At 40.3% G+C, this 12,261-nt stretch overlaps 1 protein-coding gene across 1 annotated transcript in view; it reads left to right on the top strand.

Moving 5' to 3' along the window:
- The window catches only part of LOC139743283 (uncharacterized), a 32,335-nt gene extending 21,176 nt beyond the window's left edge, over nucleotides 1–11,159 (top strand). The window contains exons 2-5 of the mRNA XM_071653776.1: nucleotides 7,436–7,557; nucleotides 8,547–8,681; nucleotides 9,301–9,599; nucleotides 10,599–11,159. Coding sequence (XP_071509877.1) covers nucleotides 7,436–7,557; nucleotides 8,547–8,681; nucleotides 9,301–9,599; nucleotides 10,599–10,941 — 899 coding nt within the window. The 3' untranslated portion in view covers nucleotides 10,942–11,159. The remainder of the gene's footprint in view (nucleotides 1–7,435; nucleotides 7,558–8,546; nucleotides 8,682–9,300; nucleotides 9,600–10,598) is intronic.
- The last annotated feature ends 1,102 nt before the right edge of the window (nucleotides 11,160–12,261 follow it).

Raw genomic sequence — 12,261 nt, forward strand, 5'->3', positions numbered from 1 at the left:
GTTGAAATAAAATGTTTGGCTTATTTTATGGTACTATTTTCGACTTCTCCGTGTTACCTCCTTTTAGCTCTGGTTGACTTGAGTATTTGTTGTTTTGTTTTGTTGTTTGCGCTCCAGAAGAGGTAGTTATGACGGGGAAAGAGCACACATTAATACAAAACTATTATAGATTAATACAATACTATAACACAATACATAACACAATACATAAACAATACATAATACAAAACTGAAGAAAAACATACCGGTACATAAATGTATTTTACAAAAGCTGCTCAACAACAATGTTAAAACGACTAAAGATTTAACGTGACAACATGTGACTGATCAGAGTAAGATGTACATGTCCTCTTAGACACCTAGCCTCAGAGGAACTTCTTCTCGCAGTTCGTAGAGCTATACCGAGAGGATTCTCCCCTGCTCCAGCCGTAATTCCCGCAAGTTCGACTCACTTTCAGCCGATGATTGAAAGCGGAAAGCTGAAATCACCGCATTACCCCTAATATCCTCGCTATCTTCATTTTCTTTTGCAAATGAGTATCCATATCCGTCCGTCATTACACAGAAAATATATCTCTCTTTGTTTGTCTTTGCTCTTTATTCGAGAAGGTTTCGCATAATTCTCATTCATTGGCAAGGCTTTTGTTTCATTCATAAATTGCAAGTAGTCATTTCCTTCATCTGTTATTCATTTGCAACACGTTACGGTCTAAACAGGTGGTGAAATGAGGAAATAACAATAGCCAGATTTCTCTTCACTTTTACTTTCTATTTGCTTGCTATTTGCTTGCATTTGTTTGCTATCAGGAAACAATGATTCGTTAGATATTTGTGCATCTCGGTTTATTCTGAAAGTAGTGTTCAAGGTTCAAAAGCGATTTCTAACTTTTGAATTTTGGAATATTTTGAAGCAGAAGTCTCTCGAGTTATCAATTTGCATCCGATTACTGAAACAAACAACTACTAGATAGAATTTCAATTTCATTTTCCTTTAAATTAGTTACAAACTAACACGGTTGTATAGCTAAAGTATGTGCAAAAACGACGTTAAAGAAGCCATAAAGAAGGAAAAGGTAATTCTATATCAATCAACTGATTTATGTTGCCATGCAGAAGAAGCATGGGATAATTCTATACTTGAAGTTATGTCTTCCGTTGAGCGATAAGTCATCGCAGTGTCGATATTGTACTTCGTGTTGAGATTGCTCATCGAGCTATATACTAGACAGGTTAGCCTACAAACGAGCAAGAAAAGCAATATTGTGGGACATAAATACACATGCGAACACACATACATTGTACATACAAACGCACACACGATTATATTACAATAATAGCCTTGTGTTTGTTTATATACATAGCTTATGTGTTCCTACTTGTATACAGTTATTATCAAAAAGAAGTTGAGACATGGAGAAACAGATATAATGGTCAGCAATAAGAAGTAGCGTGTAAACCTCCTGAAGTGTCAATGGATCTCTAAAAGCAAAGTGTTGTTGAGCCTGGTGAGAAAGTCTGGCGAAGTGAGCGGCAGCAAGATCGCAATGGCATTTTCCTTCAAACTCCCCAAATTGGCTCGTGATCATGATAAAACAATAACTCTGCGAAGCAATCAGGATGATTATTTTCCCCCGATTGGTTTTCCCTGCCAAATAGGATATGCCCGTGGCCTGTTAATCTGGCGGAATGATTGTCAAACTGTTTATATTTGATTGATATTCTCCTGGCGTGACATAAACAGTGGCCACGAGAATTCCTGCCTTTTTTTAATATCCATAAAGGTGATGGCACAGTACGCATGCGCTGATTATCACGCAATAGGAGAAAACTACAAGACAACCAACCTTCTAAAAGCTGAAAAGGGGAACTACACAGCATGGGCAAACAACTAATGTGCTACGGAAGAAGGTATAAGGAATTAAATTTGACTTGAAGTCAAATTCACAATGAATTGCATCATAAATATGAAATCTCACTTTGAGGTGCAAGAAAAATTTGTTGTGATGTACAAGAATTTTGTAATAAGTCTATAATAATCAGCTTGTTCAGCCTCAGAACACAATCTTGCCAGAGTTAGACGATCGTCATATTTAGGCGACATTATTATTCCAAAAACTCACAAGAGCCTTCGGCAACCAACCGCCTAATTAATGGCTTCTATGGCTACCTAATTTTCACTTATGTATTTACGTTCTCACCATGTTGAATATTTTCCTTCCTCTTTCATTTCCGTCCTGAGGCATTGAAAACTCAGAGAGTCCATGAGAAAATGACCGGGACGGCTAGGATATATTTAAAAAAAAAATCAGAAAACAAGGCAGTAGAATACTAAACCCTGTTTGTCCCTCCATGTCTGCGATGTAAGCCCATCCAATCTTCTTGAAAAGAAATTTTCAATCTCTCTCTGTTTCTCTCTTTTCCTTTTCCTCCATCTCTCTCTCCCTCTCTCTGAGCAATCTGAAGATTCGAGAGAAGATGGAAAAGGGCAGGAAAACGGAGGATAAGTTTCAATTATTTTCCGACTTTATTACGAAATAGATAGAGACGGGTTGAGATGTGCTTCGAGCAACACTTTGGGCACCGACGGGAAATATGCAACAGACGAAATAGATGGACAGGGAAGAAGGAGGGAGAGGGAGAGGGAGAGAAAGAGAGAGACAGAAGAAGTGGAAGAATGCCATCGACAACGAAGTTCAATTTGCCTAATAAGTCTCTCAGATAAAATATCAATTACTTTGGCGAAACTATATATATTTATACTCTTCGCGGGTTTTGCGTTTCATTCTCTGCTCGTTTGAGGAGCGATTTATTCCCCGGCCAGCCCCGCTGTCTGTTTAAACAATTCGAGATGATCTGACCAAATGAGCATAAATAACGGGGTTGATTAAAATACTAAAAACACACACTTGAATCTTCTCCATCTCGCTCTTCCTTTCTCTCCCTCTCTCCCTCCTCTCGTTCTTTTCCAAAACGTAAATAGAGTAGGCTGATCACTTTTCTAATTGCACCTCATCCCATTTCTGTAATTTAGAGGGAAAGAGAAATATAACTTTTTCGTTGTTTTTCTCTTCCCTATTTTCTAACGGCCCCTTCTCATGTAACTCCGACTCCTCTAAATCCATTGTAATGCGCTAGCCAACTGTTTTGATTAACAACGAAATAAATGGTAATTCATTCTCCGTGCATCAGTCCGGTATTTTACAATTCATTTTTCCCGCCAGTGTGGTATCGTTCTCCGGCGTTTCATCAGCGCTAATTGATTTCAAAGTAGCGTGTAGGAAGGGACACTTTTCCAGAGGGGATGACGAATGAAGAGAAAGGAAGAGCATGCAGGCACATGCATAGGCAGACAGACAGACATACAGACAGTTAAACAGACAAACAGACAGGGAAGAGACAAAAAGACCGCATGTCAAGGATATCAGACATTAACAATTCAAGGGTGACAAAGGTAATTCTCGCCTTTTTTATCATCATTTTACTGTTGAAGATATTTAACGCATTCCTTTTGCCTCCCACTTTATCTACCCCTTATAGATGAACCATTCTTGTCATCATCGTTTATCATTATCAATAACTCCTCCTCGTCTTCCTCTTTCCTCTTCTCATTCATCTTTGTTCTTATTTCTATTTCTTCCTTCTTCCTATTCCCATTCCCCTTCGCTTTTTTTTTTCTTGCCTTTTCTCCTTTTCCTCTTTTGTGTCCGTTTTTCTTACATAAAAAAGCTTAATTGTCACCGTCAGATTTTGTTTTTTGCAAAGTCTTTCCATTTCACTCACTCCCAACTATGAAAACTTTTGCTCCTTCGGCACATGTCGAAGATAAGCACCTTTTTTTGTACTGAAATGTTAAATGTAGAATTAATCAAATGAATTTCGTTATTCGTGTTTTTATTTAAAGGTCACATTCGAGTTGGGTGTTCTATAAACCACCAACCCCACCAATCAACCCCTCCCCCCCCCCCAAAAAAAAAAAAGGACGAACTTTTATTCCTAAGGGGTATTTTCTTTTTTTCTTTTTTTTTAGACAAGCTTGTAAAGACGTTATAAATTAATAGAAATAATAACAAAGCTTCCAAGAGGAGCATCAAACTATCCGCTCTGTCACGATATCGATACGTTTCTTGCGTGTAGTCCACATTTTTTCATCTCAAAAACAAATCAGTATTTCACTTGTGACTGAAGATGAGCTCTTTTGTCAGAGGACTGTTTAACCACAGCGCACCACGTAAAATGATCTAAATGGATACCTCCATGGTGTTTGGGACCAGCAGTTAGCTCTCGCGTTCTCCCGAACAAGGGATGATATTCGTCGCTATAAGACAGTGTGCGTGTGTGTGTTTGTTATTTTGTGTGCGTTATTCCATGTCTTTGAATTATTCTCTCTTTCCAAAACCTTCGCTGATCTTCATCTTACTGTCTCTATTTCATATCATTGTCGGTCTCGTTTATCAGGGTCTGCCCTGTTACACCGTGAGTGATATTTCTCTCTAAGACATAATGATCCTCAGTGCTAGGGGCGACACTACCGCTAACGACACCAGGACACCACGACGAGCCGAGGAGCATGCAAGCTCTCCATTTTGAATTAGATATCATTATCCAGGCGGGTAATGTTATATCCTCAGGATATTTAGTTGACAAATATAGCTACGTGACATCAAATTACGACAGCCCTTCTGAAAAAGAGAGGGATGATTAGTCCTGTATAAGGAACATTTCAGAACATTGGGCATGACTGAAATGAAGAAAAAAAATCCAACAATAATGCTTGCCACTATTCGATCTGTTCACCCAATTTACCTTTCTATATTTTGATGTCAATATTACTCATTAAAGGACAAGTTCACCTTCATAAACATAAGGATTGAGAGAATGCAACAATATTAGTAGAACACATCAGTGAAAGTTTGAGGAAAATTGGACAATCGATGCAAAAGTTATGAATTTTTAAAATTTTTGTGTTGGAACCGCTGGATGAGGAGACTACTACAGCTTGTGAGTCATATGCGTACAACAGTATAAAGAAAATGTAAAGAAAATTCAACATATTTTCACTTTTTTCGCATAATAAAAGAGCACTTGACTTGCCTCTTTCTAAAGGCAGGGGGAATGATATTACCCATAACATTTGTCGATAACGAGTCGGGGGAATGTGTACTTTTTTCAAAAGATGAAATTTTGTGAAATTCTCTTTATATTTTCCTTATATTGTTGTACGCATGTGACATCTAAGTTATTCACACATTGCAGTAGTCTTCTCATCCAGCGGTTACTGCACAAAAACTTCAAAAATGCATAACTTTTGAACGGATTGTCCGATTTTCCTCAAACTTTCAATGATGTGTTCTGCTAATATTGCTACATTCTCTCAATCCTTATGTTTATGAAGGTGAACTTGTCCTTTAAAACAAGGTCCCGATTTGCAGTGAAATGGTCTGCTAAAGACTCTGACTCTAGCTATTATGCTTCACTTTAACGAAATATAAGCGAGAAATTATTTTCAAAATATCTAAGTAGAAGGATTGTGCATGTATTAACTATCAAAGTAGAATAAATTAAAAAAAAACACAACTTTATGAATAATGTGAGACTGACACGAAAGGTACCCGAACGACATTCATGATTGTCAAAATATTTATGTCTTCCATTCATGGCTATCGTGACATAGAGCGCCATTTTGAATGACTCCAACTTGTGGACATGATGAATCTGTACTTCTCAGAAACTGAAGCAAGCAGAATTGTATTAAGGTGTCCATCGATGCGTTCTTACGCTATAGTGACGTTTATAAAATCTGTTTTCACCTGTCGTCTACTAAAGTCTTCACTGAGCACACACATCTCAATCCGGAAGCCGTTATTGACCGATACTCGTTTACCAAGACGAAGAGGTTGCTATAAGACTGCCTAGCTCCCCACTAGCCCTGCGTGGACCTATCTGTTAGTTTGCAGGGGCAGAGGACTCGTCAACAGTGGACCTAGCATGTTAGGCGGTATTGATGTACCTCCGGACAAGGAATTATTAGGATGAGATTCCCGACCACAAGCTGCTTGTGCATTTCGTCTCGCTTCCCTGATCCACAGCTGTCCCACGTAATGAGTGATCTAAAGGTCTTTTCTCTCATCAGACTGTGCTCGAATATTCCAGTATTGTATAGCGCAAAATTTCATATGCCAGTGCCAATCAAAGGCCACTCAGTTTTGTCAAGATGATCATAGTTTAACTTTTAAATAAGATTCGCTTGCCTTTGTTCCAGAATATAGTCGTTTTTGTCCATTCTTGATTTTCTTTCCGTACTCCGAGTTGACATGTTTTCCTCGACAGGCAGCACCCATGTGCGCTTTATAAGCAGCAAGAGACTTAGAAGCGCGTTAAAAGGAGAGAAAAACACGAATAAAACTTCAGTCGTCCTACCTGAACAAACATACGTGTAATCCTCGCCGACACAAGTGGCTATTTAGGCTCGTGAAGGCAAAAGGATCGAGTTAGGACGGAAAGAAAGAAAGAGAAAAGAAAAAAGTCAAATGAAGGAGAGTGGGCGGAGGAGAGAAAGGGGGAGAAAGAGAAAGGGAGGGGGTGGAGGGAGAGAATCCCACCCAAACCAAACAACGAAATAAGTTTAGAATTGGAGCCGAGATTTAGGCGGTGTTAAAAGAAAACTAATTATTTCACAAAAGAAAATGCTCTAGGCCCCAACTTCATCATTTGCCAAACTGTCATCAGACTAGCAAAGGCGAGCAGCCGTTGGTTGGCCGGATAGTCCTCATTTGGTTGGTTTTGTTTTTTCTTTTCTTCCTTCTGCCTCTCTCCTCATTCATTTTGTGGTGTGTTCTCCTGACTTGCTTGCTCGACAAGTGAGTCACTCAGATCTATACAGGCCAGCATGATAGCAAGAAATTACTAAAACGTTCTATTTTCTTGCCATAACATTCAGCTTCCAGTTCCATAGTTTCTACATAAATTTAGGTTATAACCTTTTAGAAACCAAGAAATGGAACTGGACGGATTCGCAGGTCCGAAAATTTAGCATTTACCTGTGTAGGAAACTGACCCCATTGGGAAAAAAATCTGTTTAATGACGCTGCATTTTTCCTCCGTAACTTGCTAATCCCTCATGGTCCAGTAATGAATATCTTCAGGGTTTTAGATCAGTCATAATTATCTAGTTTTTATACGGGTTGGTTAGTAGATTTTCAACAGCTCAATTCAAAGTTGCACGTATTCCGCGCAACTGTATTTTTTTTTAGTAGTCAAGTTCGTTTTTGAATTGCCAAAGTTATACCGTCCACTAACTTCTAACGCATTTTTGAAGAAAGCTTTACGAGCTATTACATATAGCTCACAATATAAGGTAAATGTCCGTTATCAGTCATTCTGTTTCATTCACTTTTGCTTGTATGTTTGTAATATTTCCGTATTTTCTGTTTTCCAGTCTCTGGAGCCATTGGTCACCCGTTGGTTGCACCAGCATGTCCGCAGCCTAGTCTCTCGTCAAGTCTCAGCGAGGAGTTGTTTATGGACGAGCTTGCTTACAACCGCAGACGCCAGGTTTGTGTAAGCACCAAAATTTTCATGTCATATTTCGGGGAATTGTTCAGACAGCACCATGATTATTATGATTGATATGATATTATTTCGCTATTCCACATTACTTCGCAGATTTCTCTCGTCCCTCCTGTTACTGTTCCCGCTTCCTACGTTCTGTGACTTCATAAGATATTAATGTATCAGGGGCAGCGGAACGTTGTTTCATGGGGGGGGGGGGGAGGGGAAGGGCTAGAGGTCGACAAGGTCAATGGTATCCCCCCCCCCCCCCCCCCGCTTCCCGCCCCGCCCCCTCCCCCACTAAAATAATCTAAAGGATGGAACCTTCGGAAAGTCATGGATGTTGTGGAGGTCGATTTCTTTTTCTTTTTTCTCCCCATTTTCTTCCAGACCCCAAAACATTGGGGGAGGAGCTCTTAAACTTAATGGTCACGGCCCATGCAGTATTAGAACTAAATGATGTAGATCATCCAAAATGTGGACAGAATCTAAGCCCATCACACAAACCACAAAAAGGGACGTTTGTTACGTCCAAATTGGCGATACTCTAGATATAAGTACAAGCCCATAGCAGTTTTTCATAACACTTAGATCTGACACTTATACACCAACTCTGACAATGAGCACGATCATCTTCTTCTTCTTTTTTTTTTCTTTTTCTTTTTTTTTTTTGTTCTGCACTAAGAAAAATGTTCAACTTTGCACCTTTACTCGTGTCACACTGGGAGCACTTTTACGGGTGCAACTTTGCACCTTTCAGACCAGAAAGGTGTAAAGTTGCACCCGTAAAGGTGCTCCCCGTGTGACACTGGTTAAGGTGTGAAGTTGAACCCATTCTTAGGTTCTAATGACGTTAAAAAACATGAGCGTTCAGCTTTGATTAATGAATTTGCTCTGTATGCCACAAAGTCTACTGAGTCTTCAGATAGATAGACGACTGGAGTCAGAATGTAACATGATTTATCGTTTCCTTTTTTTATCTCCTTGCCTACTGACAGCGTCGGAATCGGACTACATTTACTCCACAACAGCTGAGTGAGCTCGAGACACTCTTCGCCAAAACACATTACCCTGACGTATTCCTCCGCGAGGATCTCGCGATGCGCATAAATCTCACTGAAGCCAGAGTTCAGGTAACATTGATGTATCAAGATTTTTTTTTCTTTGTCGTATCACTATATCACATGAAAATTCCATGTTGACGCTGAAAATGAAATGTCATAAATGTCAAGCAATGAAAATGACGAGAAGCATCGCTTTATCATGTTTTTGTAATGTTTAGTCCCTTTCAACATGACTCTTGCAACAGTTACTGATTGACAAATTGCCCTACATCGACGAAAATAAGCACTGAATTGATCAGTGGTTTAGTAGTAGCCATGATAAAAAATCATGGGCGTACATACTCGAGCAGGATTCGAACCTACGACCTCCTGATCTCCGGATAGGCGTCATCTCCACTAGACCACCGAGCTTTCGCCCGACAGCAAGTGTTGGTTCTAATCCTTATAGCATGCAGCGGGTACTGCTTTGTTATTCAAATTCATGAAATTCTTCCGTCGAGATGTTTTCATTGCAACTGATTGACAAATTGACTTATTTACGTCGATGTAGGGCAATTTGTCAATCAGTTGCAATGAAAACATCTCGACGGAAGAATTTCATGAATTTGAATAACATGACTCTTGTCAAAAAAAAAAAAAAAAAATTCTCAACATTGCCCGTCCAACTATAATATCCTTTTATCTCAAGGTCTGGTTCCAAAATCGCCGAGCCAAGTGGCGGAAAATGGCCCGACAGCGACTGGGTGTCGATCCGTGGCGTACTCGGCAGATAAACGCATACCCGAATCACATCGGTTTTCACGGCAATGCTTGGCTGTCGGCCGCAGCAGCAGGAAACTTCGCCGCTGCGACCAGGGGAGTTCGCTCCAGCTCGGCGGCTGCGGCGGCAGCGGCTGCAACAGCGCTGGCTACTCCGAACAGCCTGGCGCCAGGCCTGCTGTATAATGAGGCTGTGGCGAGATTAGCTCAGCGGTCCCTGGCGGGAAGGTGGGTGCTCCATATCACATTTCATTTCGAGCTTCATTTTCTGATCATGAAAATTCACTGCGGGCTTGACTAAAAAGTGGTATGAGACGATTCCCGTCATTTCCTTCATGTTTTGCAATGAAGCTACGATCAGGGGGGCGTTTCACCAACGAGTTCGTCGGAGGTTTTCACCGACAAATTTGCTATCAGCCAATCAGACGCAAGGATTTCAGTAGCTTTTAACAGTTGTCAGTGTAAATCAGTGACAAAAAGTTTCATGAAACGGTCCCCAGGTCTTTAGTCAAGATTATAGTCTGATATTTCCGTAGGGCTTACCTCTGATATGGTGGTATAACAACCACGCAAGAATTGTGATTCCAGCAAATAGAGGGTTGCTCTCGATGGGAAGAAGAAGAATGAATGTAAGGACGAGAAAGGGGAAGGGAGGTGAAGAAAAGAAATTGAAAGAGCAAAGATAAACAAGCAGAATAAAACGAAGAAAAGGAAAAGAACGCGTGTATACAGAAAGCGTATGATCCCTTAATCTAAGCGATGAAAAAAAAAAAAAAAACACCACACACACACACATACTAGACCCGCTAGTAGGGTTGAAGCAAATGTTTAGGTCATCGTCAAAACGAGATTTGTTTGCAATCCGTTGTACGCTAGACATAGACGTCAAAGTTTGTACAAAATATCTTCATCTTGTACAGTTTGCTTGTTCTCCGCCTATACTTGTGATCTTCACAGGGGGCAAATTCGACAAGGGGTGTCCCGGGATCAATTGTGAACAAATAATGAAGGTCGATAAGCTCGACTATTAATTTTTGACTAGATCAAATTTTGAGTTGACAATGATTGTATCAAATCACCTCACTCTATACATAGCCCAGACATAATTGTTCAATTTCCATCAAGTTGCAGTGCATAATCCAAAACAGAATACTTCGATCACACAAAAATCAAACCGAAGACTCTGATTTAAACGATTTTGTTTTCTTTTAACGGTTCTTGGTTTAGCGTCATCAGCGGCTCCAGCCTCGGGGATCACTTGCATTTCCCCCAGCCAGCAAGTACGGCAGGTTGTGGCTGCATCTCACACTCCGCCACTACCACAACCACGTGCAACAGCATGAAGCTTTCCAAGCACCACGTGCACACCCCCGACTCGCCGCGAAGTCCCCCGGACTCCCCGAAGCCCGGATCGCCTGCCTCTCACTGTCTGGACGACGAGGAGAAGCGATGCAGTTTTGGCGTGGCTTCTCTGCGCATGCGTGTAGCAGACCATGTCTCCGACTTGGCAGTGTCTGAGAGGTCTGCCGACTCCCCACCAAGTCAAGATGAATTCGTCAGCGTGAATTAGAGAAGTCGACAAGTTGCATTTTATCTAGGGATGTTTGCAATGGTCCTGGCACCAGCAAGATGGGCCTTTACAGATAACAGGAACATAGCGTTCACTTAACAACCAGAGCGAAGCCATCATTAATTCTAGTTGTATTCATATGCCAGTAGACCCTTATTGTTTGTCACGTATGACGTAACAACTCACGACGAATCAAGGGAGCATAATACAGACCGATTAAGCTTTTCAGACAAGCGACACAATCTCATCTTTTCAGTTTTATTATCCCTATACAGTCGCTGTTTTGAGACTGAAGAAAACATAAATTATGAGAAATTGAAGTACAAATACCACGAGCCTATGTGGCGACATGATTCCCAACTGAGGGTGATAGATATTATTCTGTAGACTGTCTAATTCTTTTTCATCGTTTCACCTTCTTGGTCCACAATACTTCAAGAGGTAGAACAAAATCTGAAATTCGTCAGTTGATGCGAGGATGACCTAAATAAATGACTTTAACCACGAAAAAAAAAAAGTTGCGAAATTCTTTAAGTTATATGTTTGCACGAACAGTGATGATTGATGTATAAGACAATGTTGTGCTTTTGTCATTAATCGCCATCACTCCATGTCTACTGTATATAAAACATTGTACAAAAGTGTCGATTTTTAGCTATCTATATCATCTTGTTTCTAATGTGTTTGTGATCAATTCGACGCCTTGAGATATGAATGTAAATAACCAAATACACTTGTGTGCAATATAGATATCTATAATCCCTATGACCGTCACAGCGACGGCTATGCTGTTTAGATTGCTTGCTTTAAACTACAGGACATATTGTGTATCTCGGTTATCGTACATGAATACTGAATACGCTGGTGAGCCTCGGTAAAGTTTTTCAATTATTTCATGATTCTTTACTTATATAACATGACATTTGTCTCCTTGTATTTGTATTATGTGAGCCGGGCGCCTTTGAATGTTTCTACAGATAAATGGCGCCACATAAATGCTGTTTCATCGTCGTCATCATCGCCCTTTATAACAACTTGCAATTAGAAAAAACTAACCCGTGCAATAAATGCCGTTCTGGGATTGTGTGATGTCGGTAAGATTCCATGCCAATATGTATGACCGATAATGTCTACAAACGTCAAACGTTCAGCACAGTTTGGCACAAATTTCAGTCTGTTCAGCTTTTTGCACTGTACAGTGTATATTAGAGTCAGCCAGGGAGGGAGATAGACACTGGCGGTAATACGTAGATAGGGGGTTACAAAGTATATAGACATTTTGTTCTGTTTTTACACCATGTTTTTCGTAACGGTTTCCAG

Source organism: Diadema antillarum, unplaced genomic scaffold, assembly GCF_040938485.1.
Source record: "Diadema antillarum isolate AM-2024a unplaced genomic scaffold, OU_Dant_1.0 seq00001065_RagTag, whole genome shotgun sequence".
NCBI classification, from domain to species: domain Eukaryota; kingdom Metazoa; phylum Echinodermata; class Echinoidea; order Diadematoida; family Diadematidae; genus Diadema; species Diadema antillarum.